General features: G+C 45.8%; 1 protein-coding gene across 4 annotated transcripts in view; it reads right to left on the bottom strand.

The window, feature by feature from the left end:
- Nucleotides 1-23853, bottom strand: part of NRXN3 (neurexin 3) — a 1616108-nt gene extending 1592255 nt beyond the window's left edge. For all 4 annotated transcript variants that reach the window (XM_061182764.1, XM_061182765.1, XM_061182762.1 and 1 more), the window contains exon 1: nt 23035-23853. In XM_061182764.1, coding sequence (XP_061038747.1) covers nt 23035-23743 — 709 coding nt within the window. In that variant the 5' untranslated portion in view covers nt 23744-23853. The remainder of the gene's footprint in view (nt 1-23034) is intronic.
- Nucleotides 23854-24235: the final 382 nt, after the last annotated feature.

The raw sequence follows: 24235 nt of genomic DNA, 5'->3' as shown, positions 1-24235 counted from the left end.
GGAGAGAAATCTTGTAAGAACATTTTCCCAAAACAGGCCAGTGGTCAGATTGACATCCCTGAGGGATGGGCTCCCAGCAAGGCACGTAGTGCACCAAAAAGACCATAAGCATTGAGCTTAAATCCCAACTTTGTTATCTATTACGTGACCTTGGATAAGTTACTTAAACTTCATCTGTGAGATGGGAATCATTACATCAATTTGAGTTGTTAAGAAGATCAAAAGAGGCAATTGTATATACAACGCCTAATGACCTGCCTGGCACCATGCTTAGTTCCATTTTCTTTGATTGGTAACATCCCGGAGTAAAGTGTTAAGAAAGAGTCTGAGGCTGCATATGATCTTAGAAAGAAAAGAGGGTCATGATTGATTTGCAGTTTCTGCCAGGGGCTTGAAAAGGAGGGGGTCATATATTGGCTCAAGCTAGCTGGAGAGTTTCAACTGAGTGCTTTCCCAAGGGTCCTTGCCCTGAGAAAAGGAGTTTCTAATGACCTGGGGAACCTCAGAAGAAAGCAAGTAGCCCTAACAGAGGCTTTCTCACTACTAGCGCCTGTCAGCATTTCTGCTTTCCTTTATACCCTTCCCTTTCTTTCATTTTCAGGAAATGAACAAGGGTGATTTCTTGTCTTTGCAAAGCAAGGGTGTGTTGTGATGTGAAATTAGTACAGTATTTGCTCTGAACCTAAAATAATTTTTTTTTGAGCCTGAAAACCATGCATGTAGCCTAATTAGTACCAGTCCTATTTTAAAAGGCTCAACAGGATTCTACAGACCCTGCTAGAGGGAGCTCAGAAACCCAGGCAAGGAGGCATTCCACTGCCAGGAACTGCAGAGATCAAACAAGCAGAGAGGGAGCCCCTAGAAGGAAATTTACATTTTACATATTGATAATATGCTATTTGAGTTATAATTAATATTAATCACCATTTTTATCTTGTAACGTCTGTGGTCAGTTAAAAACAATAAAAACATTAAAATTTGATTGTTTCAGAGAGAACAGAGTAGAGTAGACACATTGAATTTTAGAAGTGGAAGAGTGCTGGTATGTCAAGCAGATCCATCTCTTTTGGTTAACCAGTTCATTCCACCGACGTGTACTCGTTGCATATATCCATGTCCAAGGGACTGTGCTAGGCACTGGGGTGATGGCTAGTGAACAAAACAGACACAGGCCTTGCACTCTTGGAACTTAAAGTCTACGTGGGGAGATGGGCCACAAATAACCAGACATTTAGCTATTTAATTATAATTATGATCAGTGGCATAAGGTTACACAGGATCCTTTGATGCTCAGATGAGAGAAACAGACCCAAGACAGGGGAATTGACATGTCCACCCAGCTGGACAATGTTGAAGCTGAAACCAGAATTCAGGTCATCTGCATCCCAGTTCACTGTTGTTCTCACTGTGCCACAGCTGGGGGACCAGTGCCCTGAGAGGGGTTTGGGAGAAGAATCCAGTACTAAGAGTATGGTGGTGGCAGCTGGGACAGAGAAGCAAGTGGCCAAATATCTGCAGCTTTCACAGAACAAGAGTGTGAGCCTGGAGATTTCACTGTCTTCTCAGACACTCACTCATGCATCGCAGCAGTGGAGAACGGTTTCAGCTACCCTCCGGTGGGGCCCTAAACGCTAGAGCCTTCAACAATCAGGACAACAAAGAGGAGAGAGGAAAGCCTCCCCCAAAACCAATTAGAAAGGACAGAGAATGGGAAGTGTAGACCCACCACACAGACTGAGCTCTAAGCTATCTGCTGTACTTTGCTTGGGAATTAATCACACAAATCCCTTATAAATCTAGGGCCATTATTAGACAACACTAATATTCCCCTTCGAGTAATCCAGACAAATACGTTGAGAGAAGGGGGAGCCCCAAGCGGCTGGAAAACAGACAGCTTTCATGTTTGCACGCATCCCCCAGCCCCCCACCCCCAGATGTCTGCTCCCAATAGGACCTCTGGCTTCTGCCCCAATAGCTTCAGGCAAGGGGAGTGAACTGAAGGATGGGAGAACTGAAGGTCTGGATCCCTCCCCTCCCCAACTCTGCCACTGACCTAATTCTCCACAAGGGAGGATTTTTCCTTTTTGGTCCTGCTTGTTTGTAAATCACACACAGCTTAAGGGGGGCCTAGCTAGGAAGCAGGGAGAAGTGAAGACGCTTCGAACGGTGGCCCCAGCTGCTATTTCTTAGGGAGGTGGATCACTGGGAATTCTGTTAAGCTCAGAAGAGGGGTCGGGAGGTGGAGGGTAGAAGAAGGAGGGCACACCATCAAGATCATCCCAATTTTACAATCTTACTCTGCCCTTTACTGAACTAGAGATGCTTTATATTCTAAAATGACCCAACAGAACTCTGCCACGAGCCTTATGTATGACTTTGGGTAGGTTTCTTAATTCATCTAGGTCACTGGTCTCTATAAATGACACAGGATATTTTGACCCTGATGTTATGACCCCTCAAGTATGTTTTGGAACTGCTTTAAAAAAAAAAAAAAACTGTCAGGAAAGAGACTGATTTTAGTTGTAGGAAGAAGATATGGTTCTATGAACTGCAAAAATTGACCTGGAAAAAAATTAGACCTGTCAGAAAAAACTCAACACAAAATGGAACTGACAGTGGCTAAAAATGCACATGGTAAAATTTGTCATTGACTGAAAAACTGAAGGAAGAATCAAACATTCTTGACAAAATTTAGACTAGCGAATCTGACGTGAGAAAATTGGATATAGTAGAAATAATGACCACAAAAGAGTGGTCACAATGGTAGAAGCTACGTGGGCAAAATTAGATAAGCACACAAAAAAATAACTAATCGATGAATCAAATCTTCACTACAGAAGGCACGTGGAGCAGAACTGATCTTGTTAAAAATAATTCAGTGAAATAAAAATGAATTGGAGGGGCTTCCCTGGTGGCGCAATGGTTAAGAATCCGCCTGCCAATGCAGGGGACACGGGTTCGAGCCCTGGTCCCGGAAGATCCCACATGCCGCGGAGCAGCTGGGCCCGTGAGCCACAATTACTGAGCCTGCGCGTCTGGAGCCTGTGCTCCGCAACAAGAGAGGCCGCGATAGTGAGAGGCCCGCGCACCGCGATGAAGAGTGGCCCCCGCTTGCCACAACTGGAGAAAGCCCTCGCACAGAAACGAAGACCGAACACAGCCATAAATAAATAAAAATTAAAAAAAAAAAGGGGGGGGGGGATAATAGTGCTGGGGAATAGAACTAGAACGTGCTAAAAAAAAAAAATGAATTGGAAAATTAAGAAACGGTTTAACTATGCTGAAAAAAAATGGATTGAGGAATTACATGAGCCCTACATCATTTGCTTCTAAAAAACACCCCCTTAATAAAACTGTTTTAGTGTTTGTATAATCCTGATTATATTGACATAGAGTTAAAAGTTCTCAGGGTCAAATTGTGCAATCAAAACATCTTGATAAATGCTGAAGAAAAATAAGTTATTTAATCTCAGTGGTCCTATCCAGGTGCAATTTTTTTCTGATAAAAAATCAGAATAGAAAGTGAAGAAAATTATACAAATAGTTTACTCCTAGGAAGAAAATAGCATGGGAACCAGCTATTCCCTGCAAGAATGGTTCTCACACTAATAGATTTTATATACTCATACTTCAAGCAATTTAAAGCAATTTTAGAAACTAACAATGGATAATCATATTATCATTTTTCCAAGAAAGAACAAAAACCTGAAAATGACACTTTGTATTACCACAGTTTCTTAAAAAGAAAAGGCATTTTAACACCCCAAAAATAAAAGGGCATAATTTCAGAATTTAAAAAAAAAGTTGACTGTGTCTTTACAATAAACTTCTACATTATGTTTATTTTTCTCGTTTTCCTGAAGAATTATAAAATTTCATTCTAGTTCTTTTGTGTGTCTTTTGTACCACTGGGCAGAGGGCAGATGGGTAGTCTCTCTGCAGTTCAGTCTTCTCATTTGTAAAATGGTAACAAAAGATAAAGCTACTCACACAGAGCCTAAAACACTAGTAAGTGTTCAATAAATGTTAGCCTAAAACCCAGGAAGCATAAGCCATTTAGGATCAAGCTGATTCCCAGCCTCAGATTGTACCCCTACTACTCCAAGCTGAAAATTCTTTAGATGTTCTGGAATATAAATGCCCCTGGTACACTATAAAACCCTTAGAGGAAAACATAGGCAGAACACTCTTTGACATAAATCACAGCAAGATCCTTTTTGACCCCCCTCCTAGAGAAATGGAAATAAAAACAAAAATAAAAAAATGGGACCTAATGAAACTTAAAAGCTTTTGCACAGCAAAGGAAAACATAAACAAGACGAATAGACAACCCTCAGAATGGGAGAAAATATTTGCAAATGAAGCAACTGACAAAGGATTAATCTCCAAAATATACAAGCAGCTCATGCAGCTCAATATCCAAAAAACAAACAACCCAATCCAAAAACGGGCAGAAGACCTAAATAGACATTTCTCCAAAGAAGATATACAGATTGCCAACAAACACATGAAACGATGCTCAACATCACTAATCATTAGAGAAATGCAAATCAAAACTACAATGAGGTACCACCTCGCACCGGTCAGAATGGCCATCATCAAAAAATCTACAAACAATAAATGCTAGAGAGGGTGTGGAGAAAAGGGAACCCTCTTGCACTGCTGGTAGGAATGTAAATTGATACAGCCACTATGGAGAACAGGATGGAGGTTCCTTAAAAAACTAAAAATAGAACTACCATACGACCCAGCAATCCCACTACTGGGCATATACCCTGAGAAAACCATAATTCAAAAAGAGTCATGTACCACAATGTTCACTGCAGCTCTATTTACAATAGCCAGGACATGGAATCAACCTAAGTGTCCATCATCGGATGAATGGATAAAGAAGATGTGGCACATATACACAATGGAATACTGCTCAGCCATAAAAAGAAACGAAATTGAGTTATTTGTAGTGAGGTGGATGGACCTAGAGTCTGTCATACAGAGTGAAGTAAGTCAGAAAGAGAAAAACAAATACCGTATGCTAACACATATATATGGAATCTTAAAAAAAAAAAAATGGCTCTGAAGAACCTAGGGGCAGGACAGGTATAAAGACGCAGACTAGAGAATGGACTTGAGGACACGGGGAGGGGGAAGGGTAAACAGGGACGAAGTGAGAGAGTGGCATGGACGTATATACACTCTCAAATGTAAAATAGATAGCTAACGGGAAGCAGCTGCATGGCACGGGGAGATCAGCTCGGTGCTTTGTGACCACCTAGAGGGGTGGGATAGGGAGGGTGGGAGGGGGACGCAGGAGGGAGGAGATATGGGGATGTATGTATATGTATAGCTGATTCACTTTGCTATAGAGCAGAAACTAACACACCACTGTAAAGCAATTATACTCCAATAAAGATGTTAAAAATAAATAATAAATAAATAAATAAATGCCCCTGGTAACAACAGCTAAAAAGCGTGGATTGATCAGGGCAACCCCCTCTACCTCTTCACCTACCAAGAAAACATATGTGGCAGGAGGGAGGACCTGGGAGGGCAGGGAGCAAGAATGTAAGTGCTAGGAAGAAAGGGAAGCTACTGGAAATGCATGAGCTGATCTCTGGGCTGTGGGTGGGACTCACGCTGTATGGCTCTTAGAGGAACAAGTCTCTCTAGGTTGGCGGCAAATGACATTCACTGTGGCTTTCTTGTTCCAGCAGCCTTTCATCTTCACCTTCTCCACACAGAGCTTCCTTCAGAGAGAGATTCTATTCCCGAATCCTCCCCGGTAGGATTCTGAACTCTGGGTGGAGATGGCCAGGTTTATGCCCACTTACCAGACAAGATCAGCTCTCCTCCTGCTGTCACACTGAAGGCTTCCCTCCCCAGCCCCAGACAGTTCTTTATCCATCCACCCATCCATCTGTATTACCCATCAACCATATCCCAAACAAATACATAAAAGTAAAAGACATAGTTCCTGCCACGAATACTAGACTGATCAACCTTGTCCTTAAACTGAACAGGTGACAAGGCACGTATGCAGCCCCTCTCCATTGCTTTCTCTCTGTTCCTCCTCATCTTTAGATGTCGCTCCTCAGAGGAGTGACACCCTTTTTCTCATTAGATCTCCCCTCATCCTGTTCTTTCCATCTGCAGCACTCATCACCATTGTAATTATACATGTATTGGTTTATGTTTTCTAATTTGTAAGCTCCATGAAGACAGGCAGCACAGCTGTTTTGATCACCATGGATTGTGCTTGGCAATCAATGTTCTTCTGAATCAATCGATTCTCTTTTCTGAGCGTGATGTAGGGGAATGGATGCTAGACTGAGAGTGAGGATTCCTGGGCTCTAGCCCCAGTCCCCTGGTCACTTGCTAGCTGAGTGGCCTATTGTAAGTTACCTTGCTTCTTTAAGTCACAGTTTCATGAAAGAAGAAGGTTGGATTGTGATGTTCAAGATGGGGGAGGGTGATAAAAATGTATGTGCTGGGGTTGGATATGCAAATCGTAACAATATTCATTTTACAGCTTAATACAAGCAAAAGATTTCCACCAAAGCTTGACCAAGGCCTCTTGGATAGTGGGACTATGCTAACAACCAAATGACTTAGAGACCATGGGTTATAAAAGACTGAGAAAATATGGGATTCCGGTGCAAGTAGTTCATGGTTCATTTAGAGCTCACGGGATGAAATAAGACACCAAGGATAAAGGCTCGGGGAGAGGTGGGAGGGGGAATTCCAGGACAGTTTTTACGTCCCTCTTTGCAACATGTGCCTGAATTGGGATCAAAGTCAGTCATGTGCAGGAGAGGGAGAAGTCAGAAGACAGGTTAGTGAAGAGAAGAAAGGCAGTGCCCCTGCATGCTAGAGGCACCCCAGTTGGGCCAGCAGAGCATGGAATTGGGTCTTCAATGGCCACAGAAGCCACCGTTCAGTGCCAGATTGAAGAGGGGACAGAGTGAGGCGATAAGAACTCAAATTGCAGATCATCCAACTGCCCAGACTCATGTCTTAGGCAGATAGATTGCTTTCTCTTTTCAACCTTGTTCCCTGGTTTAGAAAACCAGAAAAACAATAGAACCTCCCTGGTGAGAGTGACTGGGAAAATCAAAGGAAGTCACATTTGAAAGCACTTAGCTCAGCGCCTGGCACATAGAAAGCACTTCATGAGAATTAGTTCGTCATCACCATTGTTATTAAATTTAGTCAATCAAAATAGACAGCTGATAAATCATACGATTTCCATGATATTACAGTTGGCATCACTGAGGCCATACTCAGTAAGAATGACTAGAACTGGGCATAAAGCTAAACTCAGCCCTAAATCCACTGACTTCACCTGTGATCCTTGGCCGGGAGACTCAGGCTAGGAGAGCCGGCCTGAGCACTGGGTCCAGAAAAAGCCCTGGACCTCCTGTAATTCCTTGGAGTGTCTTAATCACACCCCTGAACTTCACAGAGTCTTTGCTCTGCCAGGCATGAAGAGAGACTCCTGAAAGCACAGAGACCACTGTTATGTTATCCTTCTCCTTTCAAAGCATCCATCACTTGATTATTGCTTGGCTAATTAAGCAGCATGAAGGCATGACTGTCTTGTTCATCACTCTACCCCCAATGCTTCTCCTGACACATAGTGGGCCCTCAGTCAGTGTGTCATGTTGTAGGAGGTGGGAGAGGTACTTTCGAATAACATCCCTGGGTTTCTGTAAGAGATTTCATGTGAGCATGCATGCTCACGTATGCTCCATTTCTTGGTTCTCATCACACGCCAGCTGGGCCCCTAACACCTCAATTTCTTCTGCTTTGAAAAATGTTAGAAGGCGTTCCCCCTCCTCCCTAGGCTCCCCATTCTGAGTTACGCTGGATAAGCAACTTCAGATTGCTGAACAGCAATACACAACACAGCTGGGCGAAAATTCCTGTGTCCTGAAATTCCTGGAAAACCATGATGCACAGCAAGCATTTGGAGCATGGACACACACACGATCCCCACCCCCGGGCCCCGAGAGTCGGAGACAGGAGGAAGGCAGCAAGCAGGCAACCAGAACTGAGCCTTGATTTCCTTAAGAAAGTATTTTGCTTCCTTTCCAAGCGCCCCACCCTGGGCAGAGATAGAGAAACCACAGTGAATTAATTACCAGTACTTATATCCCTGGCTGTTGAGCCGGGGCTTCTAGCACCTCCAGTTTAAGGGATCTTGCTCTTTCAGCTCCCAGGAGCCAGAGTGAGAGGAATCTCTTCCCCAAGTCCAGGAGAAGGTGTGTGGCTTTGAGCTGAGTGTCACCGCTGGTATCCTGAGAGTTCAATGCCCAATTCCAAGAAAAATGTAGCTAAGGCATTTTATGTTTAGCTCACATGGTCTCAAAGAAACACGAAGTACAAATCAGAACACCAACTTGCTGATCTTGGGCAAATCACTTCACTCTTCTGGGTTTGTTTCTTTCAGATCTTTGAGCTCTTGATTCCAATGAGATTCTAACATTCTAGGAGCCAGAAACTCTATCATGTTCATGAGCAGAACATCCAAAACCCTCAGGTTCATCATCTCTATATGAGACTTAAATTTCCATTTGTAGAAATTTTCTCAAATGGACAGATCTCACTAAATTGAAGGCAGAAGAAAGACTAACGTGAATAGTTTTTAAAACTAAATTACGTAATCTTTCGATGCTGTTTTATTATATTCAAATGCATGCCCCAACTTCAACCAGGTTGAGAAGGTATATTTTTTCATTCATTGCCCAGTAAAGAATTTTAAGGAAGTTTTTTTCCTCCTAGTTTCCTTCTATATCTCTGGTAATCTGTTTTAATCTATCTTGTGGATTCCTTTTCCTCTACTATCCTAAATATTAAGGTTCCGGAAGGTTCTGAGTTTAGCTTCCTTCTCTCAGTTAGACTCTTTGCCTGGACAACCTCATTCCTGTGCCAGCCTTCCCTCACCCCTACAACAACAACCCTGACATCTGCCCAGCCCCATCCTCCTCCCTAGCACAACCATTGCCCTCACCTGCCTCTGAACATCTCCCTGCAGGTATCCTACAGGTTCTGAAGAGAAGGTGGAAGGGATATGGACAAACCAAAATTTACTATTACCCCTCTCCCACCTTCACCCCAAATCTGCTCCTCCCACTGACTTTCCTAGCTATATCTACAACCAAAAGAGCATATTATCAAAGTTCCTCTTTCCCCTTTTCAATCATCACCATCATCATCAATAATAATTAGTAATAATGGCTAACATTCACTGAAGGCTCACTGTGTGTCAAGCATTGTTCTAAGTATTCTCTGTGTGATATCTCACTGAAGCCTGAAAGCAATCTGAAATGGTGGGCACTATTATTACACCCACTTCACAAATATTTAAGTTGAAACACAGAGAAGTGAAGTCCTTTGCCCAAGTTTACACAACTAGTATGTGTCAGAGCCAGGTAGCCTGAGTCCAAACCCACTAAAGGTCATTGCTTTCCAATTATTAAGTGCCTCTTCTTAACATCTCTGCAGTTGGCCCTTCTTCCATCACTACTCCCCCAGTACTGACTCTTCTCTCACCAAAACCACACAATAGCCTCTACCTGGCCCCCCTGCTTTCTGCCTTCCAGTTGCCAACCAATCCGTCATGCAAACTGCCCCAGAGCCATCTTTCTAAAATTCAAATCTTACGGTCACTACTCAATTGAAAAGCTTCCAATGGCTCCCAGGTGCAGGAAAAAACAATGTCCCAAATCCTTACAAACATTTAAGACCCACACTACCTAAGTGCTCCTCATATTCCTCCTCCATGGGCCTCAACCCTTTAATCCAGCCACATTAACTACTGCAAACTACTGGCAAGAGCACCTGCTGTTTCATAGGGCTGCCCTGAGGGCCCTTTCCTCCCAGTCTGCTAGTTAAAGCTTCCAAGTCCAGCCTAAGAGTTTCCACTGTAAGATGTCCTCCAACCCCTGGCTCCCAGCCTAAGCACACACACTCATACCCCAAGCAGGTGGAACATTCCCTTTTGAGCTACTCCACAAACATTCCACCTGGTATTTTAGTGGCTCTAATCTGTACAACACCTCTTTGCCTGACAGCCTTCCCAACTAGACCATAAGATCCGCAAGGGCAGTGCCCACACTGGTAGACAACAGGCACTCACTCAGTGAATGTCAGAAAATGCACTTATTCCAGTAAACAGACGGTCTATTTCAACAAATAGATGATTATACATCAAGGACTGCTTTGCAAATGCTTGAACATACTTCAAAGACTTTGTTCTCTTACACAATCCAAAGTTGCCCCAGCAAACACTACGATTTTTTTATGCTGAAAAAAGCTCTGAGATAGTAGATATTATCAATAATTCCAAACAGTGAGGCCTCTGAAAGAGGAAGGTGTGACTGGAGTAACTTCCCGTGGGACCCTCCAAAGCTGCCTGGCCAGTTCAGCCAAGACCACCACACACAGAGCTGAAGACAGAGTAGAGCTGAAGACACATCCCACTGGCATCCAGAACACTTTGGGCATCAGCCTCCACCTGAAACCTGCGAGCCTGGGGGTCGAGTGACTATAACCAATTAGAGATAAATGTAGATTTGAGTGTTGATCAGTGACCTCCAAAGCTTTCTGAACCAACTCCCCATTAGGAAAAATAATTTTACTATGTTCTCCTGAGAGATGTATATTTAGTTATAAATAATTTGCATATAAGTTAACTATACATTTTAATTGTTTCCTTCCTATATCCCCCCAAGTGGTCTTTGCATGTGCCCCTTTTTGAAGGCCACTGATCTGGAGAATAATCTTTCCACATCCCTGAACTGCAGAGGACGTACATGATCAAACGTAAGGGTAGGCCTGGCTGCTGAGACCCCCAGAACCATGGAGTCCTTGGTTTGAAGGCGCGTACACACCAGCACACACTTCTGACAGGGGTCACTCCAGCACCTACTGCACCCCTCCCAGCAATAGGACTTGGCAAAGCTGTGCATTCAATGGCCCAACAGCTCTAAGCATCAGAAATCCTCCTCTGTAGCTCTGATCCCTTCAACCCTAGAGTCTGATATCCACTCCCTCCTCTACATGGCAGCTCTTCCGATATCCGAGGACAATTATCTTGTCCCCAGTGAGCCTCCTCTTCTCCAGGGAATCCACACAAGCTAATGGGGCCTCTCCATCTCCAGTGACAACAACGTGCTTGCCTCAAACAGCCATTCCACAAGCATTTACATGGTCCCAGGCTGGCTGCTGTCTATGATTGTTACAGGAAACCACTGGCTCATAAACAAACCAAAAAAAGTCTTGCTAGTTCATCTTCAACTAGATCAAACCAAGTGGAACGTACATGTGTTTGACACAGATTCTGTGAAAACTGCCCCACAGCAAACACGCCACTTTTCCTATTAAAGGAAGGTATTTCCAATGGTGGCCCATGCCACTGTGGTCCAAGTCATAGCTGTAATCAATGTATTAAACAGACATTATTGAGCTCACGTTCTTGATGGGAACCTGCATCCATCCATCACACGTTAGTGAGCACACGCATAGGTATGCATACAAAACATGAAATGCATGCACACACATACACACAGAGTGTGCTTTATTAAGGCAACAAACATTTATCGAGCACCTGCTTTCTGTCAGATACCAGAGACATGCCATTTAGCATACAAGCCTGGAACATTAATTAACAAAGGGAAACAGAGTCTTCCCATGGTTTCATGTCTTACAGGTCTCAAAGAGAGTTCCTCCTCACACACACTCCTGCAAAAGGAATCAGGAAACCCAGCTGAGCTACTGCAACTTGCACTAAGGTTGTGAAAGCCAAACAGAGCCACGAGACACATTAAAACGTAGCCACTGGTTATATATTCTACACAAGGAAAAAATAGCTCCAATCTGCATTAACACAAGGCTGAAAACAACATCAGGATGAGCAAACAACAAAGTTCCCACAGCAACTAAAACCCAATCATCTTCTTCCCACGTGGCAATTACCACATGACTATGTGAGATGGTCATGCCCATTTCCCTGCACGGGCGTGCAGTACATAGAACCTGGCTAGACAATGGGACTGCACAGTAGAAGTCAGTGACTCTGAGTATATTTTAATGCTTGGACTCAAAAGGATGGCTGTGGGCTTTGCTCTTAAAAGTAAACTATTTTAAACCATGAATTATGAGACAAATTCTCCTTTCTTTGCTGCAGTGTCAGTAAAATGACTGTCAATGGGGAGGTGGCTGAGAGCCAAGAATAGCCTCATTCCCGTTAGGGTGCAGGAGGGCATTTGCTTGGCAAGTTTCCAGTCCATGCCAACGTGGGAGCAACATCTTCTAGCCCTGCCTAATCCTCTCCCTGGGAGACTTCTTCCCAACAGTGCCAAAAACATGGGATACCCAAGGCAACCTGGCAGAGTAGGAAGCATTTTTGAATAGGGCATATGCTTCCAAGGCCAGTTGCCAGGAATAGCTACTCAATACTTCTTCATCTCATACCCTTATCTTTTTTTAAAGCATCATACTAGGCTTTTTAGCAAAATCTTGATGTCTGTTGGGGTGTCTGACCCTGGCTGCCACGATGGACTTGTAAAGCAAGTCCAATCCAATTCCATTTTCCTCTACTCCATAGCATTCTAGAACTTCTCATCTTATTGCTTATTGCCATTAGAGATTTCCAGGGGGCGCCTTGGAAATTCAGAGATGCTGAAAAGCTGGCTGAATATGGAGGAAGATGGGACGTCTTAGGGGGATGAAATGAGGCACAGATAATAGAGCCAGAGATGGGGCTAACCATGAATCTTTCAGAGTGAAGCGCCCCAGGAACAAAATGACTGGAGCATGAATCACCTGCTTACATCAGAGTCTCTTCCCACATCAATCCCTCCCATGTTGTTTAAGATTAATCAGAAGCAGTCAATTCTAAATAACTCAGTGGTGTGTATACTGTTAGTGCTATATTAGAGAATCCCTTATGAATTTTACTTTGCACAAGGGTTCATTCCTACAAAGCATCATCCAGAAATGTTATGACCTACCCACCCCCCTCACCCACATGGCCCATCGCAAAGGTCAGATTGCTTTAATCAGAATGAGGACCAGTGAGGAAGTGTCTGAGAAGCAGACCTTGGCCTCATGTAGGAAGAGCTCCCTGATACTCAGTATAATCAGAGATACATCAGGATGCCTTGAAAAGTGCCAAGCCCCTGCCACTGCAGTTGACTAGGGGTTTTTTGGGGGGGTGGTGGGGCAGAGATGTCTTATACAGTGGAGAAGAGGATGGGAAATGAATAGTTAGACCCAATGACCTTTAAAGTCCCCTCCAGTAATGTACAGCATGGTGACTATATTACTGATAATACTGTATTGCATGTTTAAAAGTTCCTAAGAGAACTGATCTTAAAAGTTCTCATCACAAGAAAAAAAATTCTGTAACTATGTATGGTGGTGGATGTTAACTAGTCTTATTGTGGTGATCATTTTGCAATATATACAAATATCGAATTTGTATATTATGCTATACACCTGAAACTAATATGTCAATTATGCCTCAATTTTTTTAAAAAGGCCCCTCCAAACATATTATCCCATGATTCTTAACATGCACCTTGGTTTTCAGTGCATTACACAAGCAAAGCCATGGTTAGAAGGTGATATAAATGTCTTACTGTCCTCTACATGGGTCACAGGATCTGTGCTTCATCCCTCACAGAGGATTTCTCCCACAGCACCAGGGTCCCCCCGCATTTCAGTGTGTCTCCTTAAAAGAAGAACTCACAGCACATTGCCTCAGCCTAAACTCCAGCCTTGTCTTTCCTGACCTAGATCAAGCAAATATGCTAGGGGATGATCATTAGTCTTTCAGAATCCTAAGGGTGAGAGGCCTAACACCCTCAGGCCCACTCTTCCTCATTCCCTCAGCCCTCCAAGGCTAACCATGTGAGACAGGACCCCTTCTGGCAAGGAAAGAAGCCTGAGAGAATGAGAGGAAGGAAGAGACCGTGAGTGTTTGGTGAGCCCTTTCCCACTGTTTGAATCACAGAGAAGTGATTTCAGCCTTGCTCATCCCTCCTTGCAATGGGGTACCCGTTTTAATTTGAAAGCAACGTATTGAGTATACAAGCTGTACACTCTCTCACTGCACTTTTTCTATTCCAGTCATAGCTGGAGGAGAGGTTATAGAATTGCCTGGAATGCCCTGCCTGCCAGAGTGGAAACACCAGCCCTAACACTGCCAACAACCATGGGACTATCAAGACGCTGGCCCCTAAGGACTTTGCACCAGCAAACAGGACCACTTCAGGAGAACCAAGTCCACAGGCGAGAGGCCAAAATGTCAGAAAAGGGTTGGATGCATAGAGTCTCATGGAGAAACTTGAAGGAAAAGCTCCCCAGAGCCGTCTCCTTAGGTGCAAAGATACCGAACTTAAATAAGAGCCTCGGTAAAACCGAAAGGATCTTAAATGCATTTCACAGCTTAAACCAGGAGTTCCTGTTGCCTACAGCTTGTGTCCCTGCCTTTCTGTCATCCCCACCCTCTTTGGGACCTTGCACACCCTTCCAGAGAACTGCATTTCCCCCTTGAAGAGCTGAGAGCGTTCACAATTTTTAGGCCCACATGCAAAGTAAGTTTTATCACAGAGTGGAGCTGGGTAGTTTGGCTGGATGACTATGAGATAAATTTGTTTTGAAAAGCTACTGGTACTAGTTCCCGGATATTAAAAAAAAAAAAATTTTTTTTTTAACTTTGTAAAATACATTATGTAGGAATATTGTGGACAGCAGTGGAGGTTTGAGAGCGGATATAGATGATGACACATTTAAAGGGGCCCCATATTGCTTTTATTTTATTTTTAATTAATTAATTATTTATTTATTTCTGGCTGTGCTGGGTCTTCGTTGCTGCACCCGGGCTTTCTCTAGTTGCGGCGAGTGGAGGCTACTCTTCATTGCGATGCGCGGGCTTCTCATTGCGGTGGCCTCTCTTGTTGTGGAGCATGGGCTCTAGGTGCGCAGGCTTCAGTAGTTGTGGCTCGCGGGCTCTAGAGCGCAGGCTCAGTAGTTGTGGCGCACGGGCTTAGCTGCTCCGTGGCACGTGGGATCTTCCCAGACTAGGGCTCGAACCCGTGTCCCCTGCATTGGCAGGCGGATTCTTAACCACTGCACCACCAGGGAAGCCCCCATATTGCTTTTAAATAGGTCACCCAAAGACATCAGTTTTTGTAGAACAACAGCTGTAATGACAACCCGCTGGCACTGTAAGTTCCCACACAGATCACGGAGACAGGCCTGTAGAGCCATGCTTTGTCCCTCTCCTCTGTCATCCACAGCCTGTCACCTGTAACACAGCCCCTCAGTGAGCCACGGCAAACCAAGCATCCCAACTTCAGCCGGGAAACCTCAGGAGGGACCAGGATGCTCCCTCTGTTTAAACACCAGCTGGGTCCTCTAAATCTACAGCAAACATTTCTAACCACATCCTCGTTACCCACTGTATACCCTAGATGTCCCCCGCTCCCACCACACCTCCCCAAACAATATTCCTACATGCCTTCATCCTCCCACACTCCCTCTCCATGGCTCTTCCTGCCCTGTTGGTCATGAAGTGAAGGGAAATGCGTCTGTGATGAAGGGTCATCGGTCACTGGGGAATCACTCATACACCCAGAGCAACATTGCTGTCACTGGGCAGCAACAAGCCATCTTAACAGAGGCAGATCCACAGAGGTGGCGACCAGAAGCTGATGATACTAGGGATTCCTTAAGAAAAAAATCACCAATACAGTATTAGGGATGGGGCCTTGAAGGGACCCATGCAAGTGAAGATACACGAAAGGTTTAGTTTTGTGGCAAATCCACCTCTGTAATAATCTCCCTCCCACACACACAAAGGAAAAGAGAAGAATAAACAGAGAGAAAGGGAGTTTGGTTTTGTTATCTGGGAAGAGAGTCAGCAGGAGAGCAAGAAGTGTGAAAGATTAATCCAGGAGCTCCACCTTTTACCACCAACCCTGGGTGGGCTGCTGGACACTTCCTGGTACCTGGGAAACTAAAGGTAAGTCTGAAGAAGTCGTGCTGTCCAGCGATGCTCCAGTGTAGGGGAGCCGTGCTCCAACTCCCTCGGGACCCCCAGGTCCATTCTCAGGCACTTCATTTCAAACCAGGGTCTTGAGGGTGGGAGTTGAATACTCATTCATTCATTCTCTCTCATTCTCTCATATCCTCTCTTTCTCTCTCACTGGGAGGAGCAAGGCTCCTGGGACTGGCCAAGCTGATAACCTCCTGCACCAGGAGTTTGACATTTTGCTTATCATCAGCAACCAGGGAGGCAATGAATGCTCCATTTCACGATGGAGACACAGGCCATTTGTGTTAATGAAGGGAGCCTAGGAGCAGAAATAAAATGCTATGTTGAGGATCTGGGCTCTCGGGTCCCAGAGCCACCTGCCAAATAGGCAGCATCCAAGCTTGCCCTCATGCTGTCTACCCACAAGTCCAACGGCACCTTGAGTCTGGGTCTCCTCACTTATTCAGTGGGATGGTAAGGCCTGTCCTACCTACCTCATCGGGATGCTGTGGGGACCAGAACATCACAGTTGCAGGCAAAGAGTTCTGAATACAGTCCAAAGGGCACAACCATTGTCAGTGACCCCATGCTCTTAGGCAGGGGCAAAATGGTGATGGGATTGGATTCTATACTTTCCTGAAATTCCCCTCCTTTTCTCTCTGCCACTTCTCAAACTGGGATGAAGGAAAATGGCAGAGGTGGGGGTAGCTCAAAGGGTTTCTATGAAACCAAATCGACACATAATTCGTTCTTACACCCACCCGGCGGCTAACAGCCCAGAGTCAGGACTCATTCTCTCCCAGAGACTATGCTGATAATTTTATACATTTGATCTCATTTCATGCTCTCAACAACTCCCTAACGTATGACTTCTCGTTATCCCTGCTTTGCTGCAAGGCAGGATAGTACAGTGGTTAAGCGTGTGGACTGTAAAGCCAGACTGTTTAGATACAAACTCCAGCCCTGCCTCTTCTGAGCTGTGTGACCTTGGGGGAGTTATTTACCCTTTGTCCCTCAGCTTCCTTATCTACAAAATTAGAATAATAATAGTGTGTCAAGAGTGGTTCTGAGTGTTACAAGGGCTAATACAGAGCAGGCATGGAGTGAGTGCCCCGTGACTGTTAGCTGCTATTATTATTATTCTTGTTGTTATTATTACTGTTCGTTGTTGTTATTATTACTGATGAGGATGCTGAAGCTTCCAAAACCTTCTCCAAAGACAGACAACGTGTAAGTGGACAAGCCTAGATTTAAGTCCAGATCTTTTTCACTCCAGAAGCCATGTTCTTAACCACCAAACCTCGTTCAAGTTTTAAATTTCTCTGCTCCTCAGCTTCCTCATCTGTAAAATAGGGCTAGTTAATGATATCAACTGCATAGAAGTGCTGTGAGGATTAGACGAGACAATGCACCTAGGATGTCAGGCACATGGTGGTACTCAATAATAGTAATAACAACATCATTATTATTTTTGTCTAAGAAGGGTACCTGACCTTCAGAGCCCTGCCCCAAAGCCTCTCTCACTCCACTTCCACCTCTGGGGCCTCACTGTTCTGGACTCACAGCAGAGCCAGTGACTCCAGGGCAATAGGAGTCATCATCGGGGAGGGCACGTTAGTTCCATCCCCCAAGCACAGCCCACACCCCACCTCTTCTGCCCTGTGACGGAGGGAGAATACCTAGCTGAGGGCAGCTGCTCCAGGAACTGGAAACCTCTCCGGGACAGCTGCAAAGAGAGATAGGGGACTTGATGATTAGCCCCCCAGCGCTGGGCCTGTGGTGTCTCATTACCAAATGCAAATGCAAGTTCACTGCTACTGGAAGGGTTCTGGCAGAATGCCTGCCCGACCCTCAACGCTGCTGAATATGGACCGAAGCATTACCCAAGGCCCACCTCCTTTGCAGCCAGCAGCTGGTGTGCAGGCTACGCGAAGGGAGAAGGCTGCTCTCACCCCACTGAAGGGGGGACTAGGAAGAAGGGTCTTATTTCTTTAAAGGAGGCAGAGATGCTATTGTGGAGGGGGAGGGGGGGGCAGTAAAAAAAATTGCTCTTCCCTCGCAGTTAAAAGAGGGATAATTGGAGCAAGTGGCAGGCGGCTGCTCTGCCATTTAGCATACAGCATACCCAGGAAATCTCACTGGGTAATCAGAAGCAGAGGAGGAGAAAGGAGCAATCAGACCCCTATTCAGGCTCGTTTAGCGACAGCCCCCGCTGGCTGGCTGGCTGGCTGGGCCGGTGGAGAGCTGGGCTGGTCCTAAAGCCCGAATACCAGGTGGGAAATCAAGTCTCAGAAGCAGCAGTCCTCCCTGCTTCTGTGCTTCTGTCTCTCCACACCAGGGGGAAGGATTCTGAAAGGAGCTAGCCTTTACTCCTGATTACTTACTACTCCCTGCCCCCCTCCTAGGCCATTCAGGGTTGACTTAGATTAGGAACAAAGGCACGTTTGTATTCCGGCGGGAGGTGCAAGGGGGAGGCGGAGGGGAAATGATTGTATTTTTACGCAAGTGCCCAAAACAGGAGGATCCAGCTGGGACAATCATGGGTACCTTAACTATAGCATCAACGTCTTTGGCTCTTGGTAAAGCCTCAGGGGTAAGCACCTTCTCTTGGAATACCTTTCTGTCCTAGTTCTGGCTTTGAGAAATGGGGGAAGAGAGGCAAGATTCTCAGCAAAAAGAAAACGAATTGAAATTCACTTTCAGGAAGGCATACCAAGGCTATGCAGTCGTGTTGAGCCATCAATCAAACCAACCTGAGTAGGATGTCAGCTTCAGATAGCAGGAGGGATGGGGGATGGGAGGCTAGTGGATACCACACAACAGCGTGCTTGTAATAACACTGGCCCCTATCACCCACACCCACAACTGTACTTCACTGTAGGATCCCAACACCTGAAAACTTAACAGCTGAGACTCAAAACAAGCAGCTTTTGGTCTGGGCACCTGCCCAAGTCAGCAGGAAAAGATAGCAGACAATGAACCAACTTTTTTTTTTTTGCCAGCTGAAGAGGACCTCATGTCTCTTCACTGAATTAACCTAAAAACATGGACATACAAATGATATGTGACATAGGTAGACCCGTGTATTAAGATTTGAGAGTAGAGATCAACCTGTGAAAGCTTCCCCATCTTTCCTTGGCTCCACCCCACCTGCAACAGGCTGACTTCATGCTAAATGAACTCTTTAGAGAAACTGGTACTGAAATTTAGACACCTTGGCAGTGAATCAGTTCTTCATGGCTATAAGATTGTTGAGAAATTGCACATTCATAACTAAGGATGTTTTAAAAATAAACAATCAAGCTTAAACTCATTTCAAGGTAATGACAAACTCCCAATGACCCATGAGGGGGCTGCTCTCTGGAGGGCACTAGGGATACCTCTTTATTGCCCAGAGAGCTTCAGGGATGCCCAAAACAGGACAGACTGGACTAAACAGAAAAAGCCAGGTGAATATGAACCACCGCAGCTGGACTATATTCCAAACCAGATATGCATCATTTTAAAGTCATCTAAAAAGATTAAAAGTCAACTTGAACAAATCTGAAGTTGAGAACCCAAACATTTTATTTATAAACATCACACGTAGAAGTAAAAATCTGGGACCGCTTCTCCCTCCATCGTGTGCCAGAATGTTCAATGTGACCATTAATTGGTTTGGGAGTCTTGGAATGAAGTTTTCCCAAGTAGGCTGTATGGAGTTCAGTCTGCAGCCAGAGCTAATAGCCTTTCGCCCAAGGAAACAGAAGATACTGTGTCCATAGCTCTTCCCCCTAAACCCAACTCTCCCACAGCAACTATCTCCGGTGTCTTGTGGGTCTTACGGAGAAAAGATGCCCAACGAGCGATCAAAATAGCCCAAAGCAAATAGAAGAGATGGGCCCATCTGTGCGTTCTTCCTGGGGTGCAGCGTGGAGACATTTTGGAGCCACTGAGGCATGGAAAGCCAGACAGGCCGAGCAAACATCAATACTGCCAGCATGCTATAAGCTAATGGACCGCAGAGAGCGCCTCCAACAGGCCCCGACCACATCCATCTGAAGCTGCAGGAGCCTTCCCAGCTCTTCCTGCTCTTGAACTGCTAAAGCGTGAAGCCCTCACACAATCAAATGGCACGGCCCATCCTGCAAAGTGGGACGATCAGATGCCTGGTACACAGGACCCGCTGCTGGGACTAAGTCCCCTGGATTCAGTTCTGTGACATTTGCAATTTAAAATGGGGGAGAGAGGAGGGAACAGATGCATCCTCACTACCCACTTTACACTATCTTTAGGAAAATGGGAAGGCATTTATTTAGGCTATTTATCTTGTTTTATGCAGATCTGCTTGACCCTTAGCAGCTGTGATTTTTTTCCCTTCATATTTTACAGGTGAGTTTTCCCTGCTTACTCTAAAAATTAACTGTGTGTGGAGAGAACGGGTATTTTCTAAAAGCCTGAAATGCATTTTTGTGATTGATTAGACATAATGACAATTACCAGGATCAACAGGCTTCAAGTCACCAACAAGAAATTCTGGTATCTGCCCCAACATCCATCCTCACCTCAGACTTTGCACTGCTCCAAACCAACCAAGTGTTAGTTACTACAGAGTTTATTTACTGTATTATGTATCAAGAGAATAATGAAATATGCTGTGTGTTTGCCTTCTACAGACAGAGGTGTCAGTCCATAGCCACGAGATGATCTGAACCCTATAGAAAGAACTATTATTAAAATATACATATTGTATTTAGCTATTAAAAAATTGACTGCCTATCATCTGCTCTGAAGAGATTCCTCTGGAGACCTCAAACACATACACACACACACACACACACACACACACACACAGCCGAACCAAAGGGGAAAAAAAAAGAGAGAGAGAGAGAAGAAATTGTATACATATACAGTATAGAGATTCTTCCTGCAGAAAAGTGCTGATCCAAACCTGCCCAGAGGAAATGAGTTCTTTTTAAACACAAAAAATGCAATCAGGGATAATCAGCAAGTTAACAACACACTTGCAAACACCCTGGTCCCTAGAAAGGAAGAATGCCGGCTTCCAAGGCAAATTCTGAGAACAGAACAGATCCTTTGGGCGAAGGAGAAAACAAGTGATCATGTCAGCATCTTCAGGCAGAACTTTCTCCAAAGCCAAGAAGCTTTGGAACTGCAGTCAGCTCCAGGAGGGACCTGCTTGTGATAAGTGCTTCAGTAACCACAGTCCCAAAGTGCCTTTGTGGGTTGGTGTTGCCTCTACCCCTCTTCCCCATCCCTTCTTCCAGTGGGTTCAGTGGGGAAAAACAGAAGCCAAAAAAAGGATGAGATGCATGTCTTGCATCTCCCTCTCCTGCAGCCCACCCACAGAAAGGGAGGTATGATGCCCAGCCCAAAAAAGGAAAGAAGCACTCGAGGTAGCCCATAGTTGACCTACAAGGAGGCTCCCAACAAGATCCCCAAAGTGTCCTAGTATCCAGCATGTATCACCTGTGAAATAAACTTTGTTTTGATTTTTAAAAAAAATTTGTAATACCTACTAGTTGCTAAAATTCATATCAACCACAACCTGCTTTAGGGATTGGGCAGTTCTGGGAAAGTTTGAGGAACACCTGCAGACATTGTTTTTAATTACAAATCCCAAGGCAGTGGGGCATCACCTGAACGAAGAGATCATGGGAGTCAGCACTAAGACACTCACCTGGCCGCACCTACCTGACTTCCCTTGACCTGTTGGTTTCCAACTTTAGCTGCACAATGGAATCACCTGGGGAGCTTTAAAAATATACAAATGCTTGAACCCCGCCCCCTAGAGATTCTGATTGAATTGGTCTGGGGTGTGGCCTGAGAGTCTTTTAACTCCCCCAGGTGATCCTAATGGGCTACCAAGGCTGAGAGCCACATTCCACCACCTCCATGAAGAGACCAGCATGGTACAGTGACACAAACATCTCTAAACAAGTAGAGGGCTTAACTCAAAAAGGATAGGAGGAAATGTAACTTCCTTGCCTCTTCCTCATCCCAACCTCTCAACACACATACCCATATGGTCACTTTGTCACTTCAACAGGTATTGAAATCTAGGCCTTTAGTGAGTCCAGGAATCTGGAATCTAAGTATTTGTCAGAGTAAAGTCTAGACCACTTTTCTCCTAATCCCAAATAGTAAGAATTTGGTGAAAAAGGTGAGGGCAGCCTAAGTCCCTGGGCATAAATCCCTCCTTCCCTCTCCCTGGGAAGTTGTAGTTGAAATTGGGAGGTTCTCCAAGGCCATGCTGAGTATTGCCAGCTCCCTTGGGGGCTTGGCTGGACATGCTCCTGTCTGTGCCTTCTTGCACCAGGAGAGGAGAGGACAGGAAAGAGGAACCACACATGGAAAATCCTAGTGCTGGAACAAGGAGGCGAGAAGTCCCATCCCCAGATGTCCTGTCCGCCTGGTAGACACCTTCCATAAGATTGCAGGAGGAGGGGCACAGCTGAAGGGCTGGATTTACAGCAGGGCCAAGTGTGGACCTGCAGTCCATCTGCCCTCATTTTTCTCTGCACAGGCATTCCCTATGTTAGGGACGATAAGGAAGAAGTGATGGGGAGTTTCCCGTCTATCCCCAAGGGCCCAATTCTCAAGGGATCAGGAGGGACAGAGATAACCACTTTGCCCATTTCTATCTGACTTCTCACCTTGGGCTCATCCTGCTAAGCTGCACTGCGGTGGAAGGAACTCAGCTGGGACACACATCCTGTAGTCTACTCTATCTAGCTTTTTGAGTACAGCCAAATATTTGCGTAAGGAGCCCATGGTTGAGTAGTCAGGATTCTCTGCTGCTGAGTTCTGATGGATTTTCCATTGAGAGCAAGCAAAGGATTTCTACCACCTCCTCAGGGAAAGGGACGCAATAATCTGACATGCAGCTAAAGATGCACTTCAATGATAGAGCTGGTTTCCGTCAGGGGTCTTGGTCCTTACCCAACCCAGTGGGTGGGCCTCTAGCGATAGAGGGATAGGGAAGAGGGCCTTACCTTCTGAGCAGAGCTTGCCACCATAGCCGGTGGTAGAACAGTCACAGGTGGGGTGGCCATCCAGGAGAAAGCAGATCCCACCATTTTCACAGGGACGCTCACCACAGGGTCCCTCGGCATCCAACTGGACACCCTGGCTCCCCAGAAGCTGAGGCTCTGAGTTGCCATACTTGAGATCCAGGATTAATCCCTTGAAGCCGGCCATGGCCTGTACTCCATCAAGGGTCAGGGCAGAAGGTCGTATGTCTGCGGGGACTCCGCCGAGGAACAAGTCACTGACCACATCCATGTAGGGCCGCTGGGGCTGCAGCTCCCCAGACTGGCCCTCACCATCAAGCACCAGCACAGTACGCAGGCGGTCACGGCTCACCATGAGAAAGTGCCAGCTGCTGTCGTTCACCTGTTTGTTGGACAGCACGGCGGTCTCGGCACAGTCCATGCTGAAGCGGAGCTGCACGTGGCCATCCACCAGGGAGAGGCAGAGGAAGTCACAAACGCCGCCGTCATCCAGGTAGAGGAGCAGCCCCGTGGAAACATTGGTCTTGAACTGGAAGCTCAGGTCACTGTGCGTGCTGGCATCCCAGCGGAGGTAGCGTGCCCACTGGTTAGGAAGGCCCATGAACTCAAGGCCCAGGCAGAGCCCCAGCAGGGACCCCAGCAGGACGCTCACCTTCAGGGTGAAGAAGACCGAGTGCACGGTGAAGCTCATCGTGGCTGCCGGGATCAAGCCCCGGAGGGGCAGACAGGCGGGGAACAGCCCTCGGGGGAATATCCCCCTTTGCAGTGGAAGGGAGAGAGGGAGAGGAGATGGGTGGGGGACAGAGAACACACCAGGGGAAGGAGGCACACGCACAAAGATCAAGACGGGGAGGAAGGAGGAAAGTGAACAAGACAGCCGCAGATGGGCACGGGAGCAAGAAATTCAATAAAGAGGGGAGAGACAGGGCAGCAGTAGAGGAGGACAATCAGGTGGAGGAAGTGAGGGTGCAAAGTGAGAAGCAACGTGTCTTTCTCCAAGAAAAGATCTCAGCTATCCACGTGGACCCGGAGGCCTTGATTCAAGGAGGAGAAAGCGCACTGCGGGTGGAAGCCTTCAACAATGCCGTCCTCCCAATGGACCCCCAAACACCCCAGCCAGGGAGGCCGGGGAGAGGGCTGGAGTCAGGGGGGCCGTGATGGAGGAGGAGCAAGCAGTGAGGTG

Source organism: Eubalaena glacialis, chromosome 2, assembly GCF_028564815.1.
Source record: "Eubalaena glacialis isolate mEubGla1 chromosome 2, mEubGla1.1.hap2.+ XY, whole genome shotgun sequence".
NCBI classification, from domain to species: Eukaryota; Metazoa; Chordata; class Mammalia; order Artiodactyla; family Balaenidae; genus Eubalaena; species Eubalaena glacialis.
Note: the sequence above shows the minus strand (reverse complement) of the source record. Positions and strands in the feature narration are given on the sequence as shown.